Source organism: Pyrgilauda ruficollis, unplaced genomic scaffold, assembly GCF_017590135.1.
Source record: "Pyrgilauda ruficollis isolate IOZ18807 unplaced genomic scaffold, ASM1759013v1 scaffold33, whole genome shotgun sequence".
Lineage (NCBI taxonomy): Eukaryota > Metazoa > Chordata > Aves > Passeriformes > Passeridae > Pyrgilauda > Pyrgilauda ruficollis.
Window position 1 is genome coordinate 3,122,279 of NW_024524711.1, and position 16,435 is coordinate 3,138,713.

Sequence of the window (16,435 nt, forward strand, 5' to 3'; positions counted from 1 at the left end):
TCTGGCAGTAGAGGGAATCTGTGATAGTGTTTCCCTCCTTTTTTTTTTTTTTCTGTGGAGATAAAAGAAAGGGGTCAGAAAATTAGCCTTCACATTCAAGACACTTGCTCATTGGAACCTGTTGGCAATTCAATATTAGTTTTAAAGGGTTCATATGCCAGACCACCTGTAGAGATGCAGCTTAGTCACAGCAAAAAGTTGCATGGAAGTAAGGGGTAAGTGTGGCTGCTCTGGCCCGTGCCAAAAGCAGCTCTGTAAACACACCAGCACACAGGGCTGCATGAATTGCCTGTGCTGGCCTGCTGCTCAGCTGACCTTTGACCCCTCTGATCCATTTTTAAACAAATGCATGCAGGGAAAAGCATTTGCAGGCCTATTCTTAGTAGACTAAAACCTATTTCACATACTGTACTGTTAACAGAGATGATTTCCTTTATGCCTTTACTAAGCTTTATGCAGTATTTCAGTAAGCTTTTTGTTTTGATTTCTTATATGGCATTTTTCATGTGCAGGTACAGGGATGTTCTCTACATAACTGTGAAATTATTCACTTGGAATTCTGTGTTCAGTTTGAACATGTCATTGCTGAAATTCATCTGAGAATTAGATTAGTTTATTGTGAATAAACAAAAATAAATGGCTACTAAAGTGAAAGATTATTTGGCAAAGATATAAAAGTTCAGTTAGCTTAGTTAAAATGTTTAAGTCTTTGCCTTAATTAACTTAGTGTGAGGAGTAAAAGGAAGATAACTTTATTAGGAAGTCATAGAGGACTGGTTATAAATGGAAATAGTGGAACATCATCTTATGAAGGAAGAATCTGATACTGTGTGAAATGCCTTGGCCATTATTTTGTTAGTTTTATTTGATCTTTCCAAAAAAGCAGTGGAAAACCTGTTTCATTAAGCTAAATGTTGAAAACTGTGTAAATGAGAGTAGTCCTGCATTATATTGGTAATAAACAGTAGTGTAAAAGTCTAGGCTACCTGGATGTGGAGAATTGGATTAATTTAAATCCAGAAAGATAAAAAGGAGGAAAAAAAATAATTGAGAAAAGTTGAATTTATATAGATTTTATTGCTGCAGTTGCCAGTCCAGCCCAGTAATTTCTAGCTACCTGGCTGATGGTGATTTCCATGATGGTAATGATTTTTGTGATGATTCTGTAATTAAAAAGGAAAAAAAAAATCTTATTTTTTTCTTTTTGTACCATTTTTTTGTCTTTGATCCCAAATGTTTAGTAGTGCAATTTAACTACATGAAGTATAATTTGAGCCTTTTAATGCATCTTTAATTTCAGATCTTGGAGCAAATTACGCCTATTCGAACATCTGGTTAGACAAGTTTAATGATCTAGTTAATTCTTTGGGGCAAGGATACGATTATTGCCTCTTTTTGGACTGTGATTTTGATTCTGTAGTTCCTAGAACTCATGTTTTGCACCTCTTCAACAGTCTCTGGGTCTAGAGAAATGTGTTAAACTAAATATATTCAATGTCCAAGTTTTCTTAAGTAATAATCCTTTGATTTTCAGTTTTTTTCTGGTATAAGACATTAATGTACTGTATTGTCAAGTGTTGTATACAAAAACTTCCCTTGGAAATGACTGTAACTTTGAAATGTTTTAGCATGCTTAAAATGTTCCATTATCCTGTGTCATGCTTATCAATGTTTTGTTGCTTTTATAGATTATCTTTCTCAAGGGATAGATCTGTCTGGAATAGAAGTGATTGAAAATGACCTGCTTTTTATTGCAAGAGCTCGTCTTGAGGTGGAAAACCAGGCTAAAAGGTTGCTTGAGCAAGGTGTGGAGACTCAGGTAAAATACACTTTGTTCTTTACTTCCTTTCAAAAGTAAAGTGTAAAAGAATTTGAGCTTGATTTCTTTTGCTTTGTGTAACACTGTCCAGTGTAAATTAAACAAAAAAAAAGTCCTATGTGAGAAATTCTCACACATGACTATATTCAAATAAATTGGCAAAACTGGTCTTGTGCAGTATTTGCAAGAATACAATTTTGCAGGATCTGACCCTGTAATTTGGAAGAAAGTAGGTAAACTGTAAACACTGTCAAAAAAGCTTGATGCATTCAGCACCATACACAGCACTGCCAATGTTGCCAGCAGTTATAGAGAAATATGAAAAATGCAGTTTCTTAAAACTGTAAGAAGATTTCTGCATTTGAGCTCTGCAGAAATATATTGAAAAGATTTGAAAGATTTGCATTAAAACTTCAAAGAGCAGTTTAAACTTTGAGGTAAATATTCACTGTAGGGAAATAAAAACGAATATGTGTAATTGCATTCATTCATATTAAATGTAATTATTGACATTTTAATAATACATGTATTAACTATTTGCAGTATCTTTAGTGCTATTTTCTTGCCTTTGTAAAATTTAATGTTCCTTCGTCTATACTTTTTTATATTCCTCAAAAACAAAAATATTTAAAATCTTCATTGCCAGAGTGAGATGAGAAATCTGGTACAAGTTTCTATCAAGTTTGGATCTTAAATTAGAGAACAAAGAGGCTTTGAACAAGACATTTTTATCCTGTTTTTTACCAAGTGTTAAACTTCTCTGTAAGTCAAAGTAGCATTTGTTTATACTGTTGTAGATTGTAGACATGAAAATAGAATTTATACAGAATAGAAAACCTACTGAGTAAATTGGCTTGATTAAACAATTGAGGATTAAAATTTTTTGGTATGTCTTTAACTTCTACTTAGATCTATCATTTCATCTAATTTTCTGAGGTAGGAAGTCATGGTTGTGGTAAATACCTTTGACTATTTGCTGATAACAAAGTGGTAGGAAAAACCCATCACATTTTTCACCTGATTACTATTCCAGTGTTGAAACTTGTGGCTATTTGAGCATATTGCCAAGCTGTGATTGCACTTTTTGCAAGCTATGAAGCATGTAGGTTATTAAATAAAGATTGACAGAAGATAAGGCCTACGAAAAAGCAAGTGGACATTTATTTTAAATGTAGCAAAAGTCTTCATCAATGTGAACTTGTTCTAGTTTTTCATGTCAGATTTGACCTTCTCTGATAATTTTCTCGTCATATTAAGTACTAAAATGGAACTGACAAAGAAACCCTGGGGAAATCAATCCCACTCCACCTGAAAAATAGACAGATTTATTAGGTGTTCCAGGCTGTCTCCAGGTAATCAAGAGATTATTAAAGTATATGCCTGTTGTGCTTTAGCCAGGGGCCTGTTTCCAACAAATGGAGGAGTGTTTGGAAGAAAATTATTAGTGCTTACTCATATCCGAAATGGGGATGTTTTCATGAGGAGGTGTTTGGTTATGGATCACAGGTTTGTTGTTGGATATGATTTGTGAATTTAAGGTTGAGAACAGTAGTTTGCTTTAGAAAATACATATGCAGTCATTGCCCAAGAAATCTAGAATTTGAAATGTGACTAGTGAATAGCATGTCTTTGATTCCTGTTATTGTGTTTTACTGACAAGCTGATTTACATCTATACCTTCCAACCCCTGAAACTTCCTGAAAGAGTACATGGGACCTTCGTATTTTCTCCTGTATTAGCTACTAAAGAATTCCTCTGATGAACTGTCTTCCTGCCAGTATGTATTCTGGTGGCTGTCCGTACCTTTGAGAAAAGTGCATCTGTATTTAGGTGTTTCTTCAGTTATTTGATATTCATATTTGCAAATGCAGTTTTAGTTTGCACCCTTGTTTTCATCTGCTGTGTAAATAATATGAGATCAGTTGCCTGCGTAAGAGTAAGCTGTACTTCTACATTTCATGTAGCTCTTTTCAGCAACACCTTAAAAGAAAAATTACCCTTATGTCTCTGTTTTAGAGTATTTCAGTGTCCACCTAAAAGAGAAGCAGGAAGTGGAAATGCATTTTAAAAAGTAAGACTGGAAAAAGTAAGACTGGAAATGCATTTTAAAAAGTAAGACTTTTATTTTTAAACAAAAGTCATTAGAATTCAGTGAATGTCTTCTCTAGAATTCAGCTTTTTTTTTTTTTTTCAGAGACACTGCTTGAAGTTGCTCTGACAAAAAGAACAGAGCTAAAAAGTCTAAACTTCTCCATTTATAATTTCTATATATCCCCTTTGATTTAGATAGAGATTTTTTTGTTATTTTTATTGTTTATTTAATGATGTGTAAGTCACATGCTAGTGAGCTGTGCACAGATTCCCCCAAATGAGGTCCAGCAGTAGCACATGAAAGCAGATACTTATACCTATGTAATACATTGTATTTTTCTCTTCAGTGTGATTCATGTTTTTATGGCATGTCCAGACTGTGGTGTTTGTGTATTTCTCAGAAAAAATGAAACTTCTTTCCCCTTTGGAAATATGGAATTAGCCATTGACTTCTTTAGAAGGGAAGCCTTCCACTCCTATTCCTGGTGGAATCTTAAACCTGCCATCTGGGTATAAACTAAAAATTTCTGTCAGTGTGTCTAGACTTAACTGGCTCTCATAGAGCTGCAAACCACACTTGCCTTCCTAATCCTTTTGGAAACAGAAAGTTCTCTTTGCTATTGTTGACAAAAGTAATACAAATAATAGCAAACCCAAGCACACAGGTACCAGTGGCTACAGGCAGGTTTTTATTGTTCACTGTGCTTTGTCAGGCACTCCTAGTGTACATAGCACAGATAGACAGTCCTTCATGACCCACAGAACAATTTAAAGAAAATGGATTCTAACCCCATCTTTATTTCTATTCCTAAACTCCTTGCTGGCTTTCCTTCATACTGCAAGCAGGCTAATGGCAGATAGCATAGGAAGCAGTAAAGACTGCTTTATCAGAGATTTATCAAGAACTTGATTAAAAGCCACCCTTCTAACAGAAGGGCCAGCAATGTATTCTGCTTTAAAATTTTAAAAAAGAGAAAATTTTTAAAAAGAGAGATATCTTCATCTTGCAACCACCTGAAACATCCCCATCATTTCTTTTGCTCCCATTGAACCCTAGGCTAAAGAATCTAGATTTGCTCTTGGCACCACTTCACCCCTGTTTTCAACAGCAAAATTGTGTAAAGCAGACCTGAATAATAAGAAACTACTGGGGAAAAGAGAAATTTGTTAAGATTACCATAGCTCAGTTCCAGGTAGAGCAGTTTTTCCAGACATAGTTTTGTGTCTGCTATATTTAAAAGTGAGAAAACTTTCTCTGCAACTTAGCTCATGCTTCAGACCTTTCCAGCTGTATATTGCCATGCTAGCTGTGGGACTTACAGCCAGGAATAAGCAAACTTAGCTCTACCTGGTAATGGCAATATTGGTAGCTTTAGGAGCCAGGCCATGTGTGTGCAGAAAAGAGCTGCATTTCCATCTCCTCCTCCTCCTCCTAGTTCTGAGCTAGGTTCAGTGCTTTAAGCAGCAGCTATGGGTTTCTGTGTAACAAGGATGGATTTTTGCATGTGTGAAATACATTAGGGACGTATGTTCTTGCTTGTGACTTTACTGATACCAGTTGTAATAATTAGGATATAGGTTGTGAGGTATCAATGGTACCATTAAAGATTGATTTAAATATAGTAGAATGTGGTGTAGAAATGAGAGCAGAATTCAGATGGGTTTGCACTTCAATCAGTTTGTCCTTCTGTGTGTTACAGAAACATTCTGTATATTTGACCACAGAATACAAATTTTTCTTACTTGTGTCTTGGAGGAATCTGTAGATGTCTGACTAGGTGGTTTTTTTTTTTTTTTTTTTTTTGTTTTGTTTTGTTTGTTTGTTTGGTATTTGGTTTCTTTTTTAAGTTTTAGAGAAATTATATGATGTCTTATTGTCCAGTTTCCTATATATAAGGTGTGGACAAATTTACTTACCTGCCTAGCATGAATCTGGAGAGAGTCAAATTCACTGATAATTCATTGAAATTGTTCTGGTGATCATGTAATGAAGTGTCCCAGTTGTGTTAGAGAAAGAAATACTTAGGTGTAAGCCTAATAAGTATCCTTTGTTAAATTGGGTGTGTTGGTTTTTTCAAAATACATAGATTTATTTTTTTCCAAAATGAAGAGCTTTGCTAATTATAGCCTTGCAGAATAAAGAACAGGGGAAAATAAAATAGAGAAATAAATCCTAAACTCTACTTCTGACACTTGTTCAAATGGTGGATTTTTATACACAGGATAAATAGGTAAACAGTATGAGCTGAACAAGAATTTCCTAGTTATTCACATTGTAGCATCTTTGTACTGTTGTTATTTTGGGCATATTTTGGGGGTATTTTGAGTTTGCATATAGTAATTCATTGAGAAGAATTTGTTTTGTGAATTATTCTGCTTTGCATTCTTTTTCATACTGAACCTTTCTTCTCAGTTGTTGTCTCTGGAAAAAGTACAGCTTGTTTTTACATTAAAAAAATTATTAACTAGATGTATATGCATAAGTGTTCTTGACTAATGCTGTTTAGTGCCTGAGAAAAGTGATGGGAGGATGAAGTGTGCATAATTAACCAGTTGTCTGGAAGTGATTATCCAGGAGTTGCTCAATTTATCTCAGTTCAGTCCCTAAGCTAGGTGCTTGTGTAGTACATCTTGCAGTGTTATGGCAAAATTGGTGAAATTAGTCTGAGATCTCTCATAGACCAGCATTTAATCTCTTGTCAAGGATTTCTAATAGGTCTTGTTTCTTATTCCCCAAGGGGTTGGAGGGGAAAGTATGTACATAATTGACCAGTTATCATCATTTAGACACAATCATCAAGAAATTGCATGATTTATTTCATTTCAGCTTCCTCTGAGTTGAGTGTTTATCTACCACAGCTTGCAGAGTTATGGCAAGATAGGTGAAATTGTTGTTAAATAGGTCGTAGGTCAGTGTTCAATCTAATATCAAGGATCTTAAATAATATATGCACTTACTGTCCTGTGGCAGCATTTTCCAGTCGTGCGAATGCACTTCAAGGTGTTTGAGATATTCAGATATTAAGAATGGTTGGTATTGGGCTCCATTTTTCACTTTTTTGATGAAATAATAATAGCGTTGTGTTTTCTAATTGCTTCTAATTATTACTGCCAAAAGTGTGGATGGCTCTTGGAGCATGACTGTCTGGGCAGGGTCCTGTGATTTTGAGATTCTCAGTTTCTTTGAATCTCATCTACTTTAGCAAGAGTATGTATTGTGCTGAAACCTTCATTTTTCTAGATTAGTTCATGATATTTGAACACTTTGATTTAAATCAAAGTATGCCTGCTGTTTTTTGCTGGTTTAGTGTCATATTCAGATGAATGCTTCATTGTGAAATGGACTGTGCAAGTGCATGAATATGCTTTTCTGAAGTTGTCAAGTCTGTGAAGATGTGCTTGACTGTAGGACAAAGTCTAATGTTGTAGCAGGATGTCATTTCGTGTGCCCTGTGGTTGTGCAGGGGCCTCTTTAATGTTCAGCTTTAGTTCATTTAGCTTAGAATCTGTTACATTACCCACACTGATGTACTGTGCTAGTGAAAAGCACAATTTTTAGTTTCCAGATGTTTTTGCCTACACTTTGCTGCTTTTACGTATTACCTATCATATTTTGTCATACCTTTTAAATAGTACAAGCCCTTTTGCACTTCAGCATGTCAGTGGGATTGATTGCTGTTATGTAGATGTACATAACTGCATAGGTGTGCATAATTACAAAATTATCATTAGAATAGCAAATGAAGTAGAAAAAAAAAAGAAAAGAACCCCTCCAATCTGGCTCATAGCCATTCATCTTTTTATCCATGTACTGCTGGTTACCCTCATAAAAAGCCTGGAATAACTAGAGTTGAAATACTACTAGAGTATGCTTTTAAAAGTACAAAAGTAATCGTTGCTTCTTTCTTTTTTTTTTCATTTTCTTTTTATTCTGACATTTATTTCTATCTTGAAAGCTAGTAGTTGGAATTTAACCTCATTACTGTCAAAAGTTTAACCAATATAGTACACTTTAGGCAGTAGTTGTTATATTTTCTTATTATACCACAATCTTGATTCCCTGCAGGAGATCCTGATGGAAACTAGACTGAGACAGTTATTTCGTAATGGAGTGATTGACTACAGTATGATATAGAAATAGAAGGCATTTCTGATTATTCAGATTGAAGTCGGTTATTTGAATCTAGAGTAAGAAGACTGAAGTCTTATCTGTAAAGAGGAAAATTTGAACCTGCTTGCTAGTTTTGGCGTAAGATGAGGGTGGTAGCTATAGTTGACTTTAAATCATCTAGTTTTGTTTAGTGAAAATGGAGTATGAAATCCAAAGCTTTTTATTTAAATTCATGTTATCCACCCATTTTACTGCTTATTCTAATTGTAATGTAGACAGAGAAGACTTATTCCAACATGTTATACCTGTCATATTGGCTTTTGTTGTGAAAGATCACAATTGCATTTTGATCTGTTTAATTAAAATCCTACTAACTTATACTGTTTCTGTCCTTTCTTTTAAAGTAGCTCTGTATACATATGGAGAATTTTCACTTAATATGTTAAATGTCTTCACAAGTTTTACTCTATCCTAACCTTTAAGTTTCTTTGTCGTAGAAATATACTCATGTTGCATTATTCAATTTTATTTTTCATCTTTAGTCTTATGGTTATGGTTTTCATGATCTTGTTAACTTGCTAAATCAGATTCCTTCATCTGGCCATCTGGTGCATGGCACTACTGAAGGAGTTTTCTATAAATCTAAATTATTTTTTCCTTGAACTATTATATTACGATGTGATGCAGCAACGTATGGCTCATCTAACAACCAAAAAATGTCTTCCAAGTATATAATAGTTATATCCCATATCTGAACAGTAAACTTCATTGGGATTAACAGAACCTTATAACATTTTCCCTTTACTATTCTGGTCTAAAAGGAGTCTGTTTTATCTTAAAGTATGATCTAATGGAACTGAAGTGTTAACCACGCCTCAGTAATTCAAAATCACCAAGCTAAACACTAAGCATGAATTTATACCTCTGAACTATGGATTAAAATAAACCACAGATTTCTCGGCAACATAATCGGCTGGTACTGATATAACCTAGAATATCCTTTCAGTTTCCATAGGAACAGATGATAGAATGTTTTGAATCTTGGAATAGCTAAAATGAATGTCTGACTTCAATGTAGTTCACTTTTACTTTGCAGCTTGGAACCTCTGCATGTCAGGGCTAAAAATGTGCATTAAAAAAGGATGGTGGAATATTGGCATTATACAAATTAAAGTGGTTTTAGCAGCAGTAGGAACAACAATAGCAAAAAATAGTATTGGAAGTAAAAATGTTTCTATGCATAATTCTTCAGGTGTTAGCTCTGTATTTTATTATACAGGTGCAAAAGGTGTTCTGAATTCCATAGGAAAAGAGAAACATTAATTATTCCTTTCTGTTAATGGCTCATTTATTGAATGTTTTACAAAAAAAAAAAAAAACTGTCTTGTTAGTCATCTCTAAATTTCATGTCTAACCATTGTTTAATCTCACTGTGTTACATTGTGTTAGGTGTATTTTTGGATTGAAGTAATTTGTAGAACACAAGAAAACTTCATGTAGCCAGAAAGAAAAGATCAGCAAAATTTAAATGGAATATGTAGTGTGTTATTTAGGTGACTACAGCAAGAAATAATTATTGAACAACAGGCAAGGAAACATGCCAGCTGGAGTAGTACCTGTTTTATTAGATGTTTGACCTTGCTTTAACAGGTCATGCTAAATCAGAGGAGATATGCTTTGAGTGTAAAAACATTAGCAATATTTATTTATTTATCTCTTTGAGATAAGTGGGTACGTAACTCCAGTATTGATGTAGAGGGAAGATATGGAGGTCATGTTAACAAACCATTAGGAATCTGAGTGCCCACAACCTGAAGCATTGTGCATGCAGGTAGAAATGATAGTGTGTGACTGATTGTTCAGTACTTGGGCTCTTTTCATTTTCCGTACTTCATTTAAGGTACAACATGTTCTCCATTTAAGATACTTGGTACTTAAACATTTTATATGGGGAAATTAGGATGGTACTGAAAGTAAAAAAAAAAAAAAAAGAAGAAAAGCGAAATAGCAAAGAGGTAACGAGTTGTGATAGTTTCTTTTTTCAGTGAAACAGTTTTGAGAGAATGGAGCTGCACTGCGCTAATATAGTTCAAATAGTAACTTTTTTCAAGTATCTGTATTCCAAGACTATTTTAACTACCATTAATATAGAAGACTCATGAGAGCTGTAGTTATTGGAACATATGGGCAAGTTCAGTAGCAACATTTTGAAAATAGAAGGATTTTAAAATAAAAATGAGGGCTTTCCTGTTCAGTATTAGAATATTGTTTGCTGTTGTAAATATGTGGAAGATCCTCTGTCACATGTTACTTTCTGAATATTGATCCTTTTTCATTAATGATTTAGTTTGCAATTTTGCAACATCCTGTATAAAATTCCTCGCAAGGTGTGTAGTAGTTATTTTAAGCAAGTATTAGCAAACCTCATTCCACAAGCGGGCAAATACAGAGAAGTTCTGAATGACAAGAAGTAAACAGGTAGGTTCTTAACAAGTATTTGAATTTGCAAGTTTTTATGCTTTAATGATTAGGCAACACTGGCCCTTTTTAACAGTGCTGGCCTTGTTTCATGAAAATGCTTTTTTCTCCTGTATGAAAATAACATTTTTTCTTAAACCATGGAAACTTCTATTTTCTCACCCAGTAATATCTTCAACTGTAGTTATCCATTTGTTGAAATATTTTCAGTTCAAGCTGAAAAGCCATTGTAAAATAAATGTAAGTTTTAGTTCTTTAATTTATGTTCAGCAGAAAGTTTTCAGGTGTGGGGGTGAGCACGGGGGACTCACTAATTGGGCATGGAAGGGCCCCTTGCCTTCCATCCACCACCTTTCCCAGTTAGCAGCTCTTGCTGGGAGTCTGCCTGCCCAGCTCTGCGCTGTCCCATGGCTGTGCAGCTGTGCAGCAGTCTCACTGCATTTCACTCCACAGCCAGTTCTGATGAACTCCTGCAATATTCAAGATCAGGTTCAGGCCTTAAAAATGTAAAGATTTTTATGCACCAGATATTGAAGTTATGAAGTGTGTATTAGTAGAACAAACAAAATGCACAGGTTTTCCTTTTTGTGATGAGGCAGTATGGGGAGGTACTGTGTTACAATATATTAGCAGCTATTGTTTTGTAAAACCTTCAAATTCAATTAGTTTGAGGTTAGAGAGCATTTTCTTCCTGTCCTTTGGATTTTTTTTTTTTTTTTTCAAATCATATCAAAGCAGAGAACTGAGATATGAAGTGGTCATTGTTTCCCAGATTTGGATTGCCTGTCTCCACTGCTGTGGTGGCAATGGCAGCAGCTTCTCTGCAGTACCCACGTTAGGGGGTCCATGGTTAGGGCATAGAGCTGTCCTGCCTTCCTCCCTCCTTCAGCTGGATACCATTACACTGCTTCCTAGCCTCCCTAGGCTTCAAAATGCCTTCAAAAGCATCCAAATTAAGAAGTCCTCTCACACTGGGTATCTTGCTGTTTTACCTCAGTTGATTGCCAGTCTGTGACCCCAGCTGAGCCCACCAGCCTGTGAGAGCCCTGTATTTGTGTCTGAAAGCCCTGTGTTTGTACCTGAAATGCTACTGCAGATCAGCCCATGGCCCAGGCGAGCCCAGCAGACCTGGGAACTGCCACCTCCTTTGCTGTCAGTGTCCCCTGCAGCTGCTGGAGGAGGTGTTGGCTCAGGGCTTTGGGTGGCTCGGCCAAGGCCGTGATATTTCTTGTTGATCATCTGTTAGCACTCCTGACTATTAATTGTACGTCTGCTGGACACATGTTCCACAGAGCAGTTTGCAAAGCAGACAGCCCCAGTGAGATATTGTCAACAGCAAATGGAGCATGAAACACTCACTTTTCCCTTCCCTCAGTGGCAGGTAGTACACCGTGGTGTAAGGAATTCATAATTAATTGACATGAGGCACAGACTCAAATGTACTGCCTTTAAGCAAATATTGAAAACAGAAGAAAGCAAGAGACTGCATTTTGAGGAGAAACCTGCTTGGACAGACACATGTATATTTAATCAGCTTTCAATAATTCATGTAATATTAATGTGAAGCATATGGTAATACAAGTGTTTAGTAAAATGGTTTTGGCTGAAATTTTAATACTAAATGGGAGTTGTTGCCTTTTATATTTTAAAATTCTTTGGGAAAAGGTAGAATTAGCTTAAGTAAATTATTTAATATTACTGCAACTATGTGTGTTATATATATTTAATTGAGAATAATTTAGTCCTTAAAGTCACTAAGCTTCTTTAACTAAAACTGTGTCTGATTTTACACAATAATTTTGTGCCATGACCTCTTTCAGTGCCTTTCCTAGAGAATCCATCACTATCTAAACTGTCATTTTTTCCTTTACTGTTTTTCTTCTGACAAGGTACTGCTTTATGTTTGATAGTCTGATTTTTTTTAAAAAAAAAAGCTGCAGCAAATAGCATAAAATAAAGATTACTGTTACAAAAACAACCAAAAAAGGGAGACATTGGTATTGCTGCTCAGTTTTCTAGGTTTCATAACAGTTTATATGATAGTGATACTTTATTAAAATTATGAAGTTAAATCTGTAACTTTTTAACTTGACCTTGTTTTGCAATGCTGTTAAATTCATCAAGTTTTCATTTAACAGACTTTAAAAAATTTTGGTCGCAACTCTTTTATAAGCTCTTTAACCAAGCGTGGTATTTCTTTGTGTACAATCAAGATTGTTTGAGCAATTACTTGAGTAATCAGTAATGTACATCTTGAAGCATGCCCAGCATTTCTGCTGGGTAAATATGTTGGAACCACAGAAAAAAGGAAAATACAATCATCTTTGGAGACATCTCGTGCCAAAAATCCAGATGTGCAGGTCCAGCTCATTCGTTTTTCAGAGCTGTAGTTTTTCCCCATACACAACGGGCTTTCCAGAATGGAAGTCTCGTGAAAGAGGAGGGAGTGATGAATTCCTCCGTGAATACTTTTGGGAAAATGGGACACGGGAAGTACCTGGGCATACATTTTAGAAGCCCATATTTTAAGGTAATAGAGATAACACAGTAGCAGAAATAGTCATGAGAGTGTTTTGTCTAATCTAGGCAGTATTAGTTCATGCCAAAATCTGTCCCTTGTACTGTTTGCTGAGCCACGCTGAGGCTGCACTGCTGCTCTGCCTCTGTCGCCCTGACGGAACGCAAGTGCTCACACCAGGGGCAGCGTGTCCGTGTTTCATCCTGCTCCTCTTGGTCACAGAGCACAGTGTGACAGGGTACTGGGTGCTGACACACAGTCCCTCTCCAGAGCTCAGATGGAGCTTCAGTGTAACTCTTCCCCTCCAGGAGTGGGGAGGAAGGGAGGGTGGAAGATGAACTCTTTTCAGTCTTCTCCCCTCCCTCCTCCAGCACTGTATATGAGCAAAGCTAAAATCCATATGCATTTGGGAAGGAATGTGTGCTGTAGTAGGAGTTACCAGCAAGGAGGATGGGAGAGTGCCATATGTTCTTCTGCACTGCAGGTTTTACTCTTTCCTGGAGATTTGTTCTAAAATCCTATTGATTTCTTGTCAAAAAATGTAGTTGTCTTTTGTACTTGATCAGTATTATAGAAGATCTGGTTATTCCTGCTTAGTGTTGCTATCCTTGTGTTTATTGGGATGTAAGTATTGACTTATTTGAGAGAAGCCTGAGACACCTTGTTCTTTGTTATTAATGTTAGATGAAGGATTTTCCTAAATTTAGATCTAGGTCAGTATTTATTATTACTGTTGTGGTTTTTGGTACTGCTTATTGAAAACCACATTCCTCAAACACATATGTTTCACCCAGTAGAAACTTGTGGTATGACAGTGCTGGTTGCATTTTGCTGCAGGTTTGTGGGTTTTTTCTGCCTAAGGAGATGTTAATGCATGAAGCCTTTTCATTGTCTTTCTACTTGACTCTTGTTTTATCCCCCTTTAAAATGCTCACTAGGAATCTGAATTTCAAAGCTGTCTGCAAATAAATACAATCAACCTTTCCACAGACTTACGACTTTTTCATTTGCTGTGCAGCTACAGCCTATTCTTCTGTCCTTTTGGGGAATTCACTCCCCTTGATTTAGGATCAGCATTCTGCCACACCTTAGAATTAAATTTAATATACTCATGATCAAGGATATTTTTCTCCTTAATAGAAGATATCATTCTTCACAGAGACCCTCTGACAATGTCTTCAGATATGGCACAGAGGGAAAGCATCACTGTGTCAGGTATATGTTGCTGCAGTGCAGATTATAAAAAGAAAATAGTGAAATAAATAAATTCACAGAGTTCTACAGTGAGCTAAGAAACTTTGTGCTGGTGTAGTTTGCCTTGTATAGTGCTGGACACAGACTTAAATTCATCAGATGGTGAGCTGTAAGGTGTAAAGAATAACAAGTATTATGAGCTGGAAATTATATTCTAAAGCAGGAGATTTGATAATTAGTTAACTTTCATTGGACTGAACAATATTGAATCTTAAATTGTATAGCTATGTAAATAAAATAGTCTTTGCTCTGAGATTTGACATGGCAAAACTGCTGACAAAAATAAAGAGGATCATTGAAGTAATGGCCTGGCCTGTAAACATCTGAAAATTTATCTCATGCATATTTTTAAAAAATGGAAATGAGGTCTACATTTATACTTTATATTCTCTATTCAGATTAGAAATCTTACAATGTTATAGAATATATTTGGGATTTTCTTTTCAGAAAAGATAAACTTCAGCATAGTTGTTAGTTCTGTTCTGAGACTTTCAGTCTTAATTCTAGGACAAGTGATAAGAATTTTAAAAATATGCTAAGTGGTTGGCTTTAACTAGATCTCAGATTAGGTTTTTTAATAATTGAAATCTTTTTTATCTACTCTGATAGTACCACATACTTTGTGCCTTGATTGTGATATGTGGAAGAGCGAACTTAATCCTACACCTTGATAAGTAATTGCACCTACATATAATTTCTCTTGAACATTAAGCTTCTCCTGTTAAGACTATTGCCATTGCATCTGTGTGCAGTTTTTATGAACAAATGATTCACTCCCTGTTTTTCCTTGAAACCTATACTAGTAAATAAAGTGTGCCTCAGGTAAAAGTGCTAAATGTTCTGAAACACTTTTGTTTTTTACACATCATACTATTAGGTATTCCAGTTTCTATAAGAGATTTTTGCATGCTGAAAAATTTATTTTCTGTACTACACTTATTTATATTTCATGGTAGTTAAGTTCACAGTTTATGTGTCATTCATACAAGAGAAAATACTAGGGGTACAACAGCTGAATTTTAATAATGGATGAGGAATTACTTCGATGCAGTAGTTTTCCTAAGGCCCTTTTAGTTAAGGATCTCTGTCAACAATCCCTTTGAATCTTTTATATACACTCAAGGTTTTTACCTTGGCTGTGAGTATTCAGAGGAGGTCTGGCAAAGCTGATAATACTGCTCATAATTGAAGTGTTCATTTCTACTTCTATGTTTGTGGCTTTCTTGGGATGGGGGACAAGCTAAATTAAAGATTCTAGTTATTGTCCTTATCTTGTGTGTTAGACCAGAATTGTTCTTTGATGTCAAGTAGCTCATCTCTTCTGTAGACAAAAACTTCTGTTCATACAAGAAGAGACTTTGACATAGAATTAGTGAGAACATGTCATGGTGTGTAATTGTACATATGTGCTAGGAATATTATTTCAACTTTATACTATTTAATTTTGTGTCTGAGGATCATTATTATTATTTTGAAGTCACAGGGAGTTTTCACACTAACTAGTGCCATTGAAGAACCCTTCCAACCCAAGCTGTTCTGTGCTACACTTTATTGAGCTTGCAATTATGCAGCAGCATCAGACGTGAATCTTAGACTGGAGCACGAGGCACATTGTCACAGTCAGCCAGTACTGCTGAGAGGCAGCCTTTTTGTATTCCCCTGAGCTGGGATAAAATTACACACCTATGATTACAGGAACTTCATTAATATTTTCAATTAAAGACAGAGTTTTGCGTTTTTGAAAATATGTAGGAGCCAGAGACACCTCATGGTTATTGTGAGTGGAATTTGTATTCCGCATGGCTTATTATGAGATTTTTGTTTGTCCAGACTACAGAGCCTTTGCTTTGTAAATTCTAAACCTGTCCACCTGTACAAATTGTGTACCATGATGGTTTGCTATCGTCTTTTCTGCTTTTTTTAGGTCCATGAGAATGTTGAATAGAACCAGAATTAGGACAGTCAATGAGAGACACAAGTGTTAGGGTGTCATAAACTTGGGTTATCCCACCCTATTCTTTATGTTCATCGTTAGACCACGTTTGCTGGGCTTAGGAAAGTCACTTAAAATAGTGTCAGCCTTGCTTCAAATCAAAACATGTTACATCTCCTATTCAAAGGTACGTTTTCTCTGTCATAGAAATAAATTACTTTGGTTTGGCAT

The 16,435-nt window shown here is 35.6% G+C and overlaps 1 protein-coding gene across 1 annotated transcript in view; it reads left to right on the forward strand.

The window, feature by feature from the left end:
* The window catches only part of COG5 (component of oligomeric golgi complex 5), a 174,508-nt gene that overhangs the window by 70,234 nt on the left and 87,839 nt on the right, over positions 1-16,435 (forward strand). Inside the window, exon 7 of the mRNA XM_041474602.1 lies at positions 1,689-1,819. Coding sequence (XP_041330536.1) covers positions 1,689-1,819 — 131 coding nt within the window. The remainder of the gene's footprint in view (positions 1-1,688; positions 1,820-16,435) is intronic.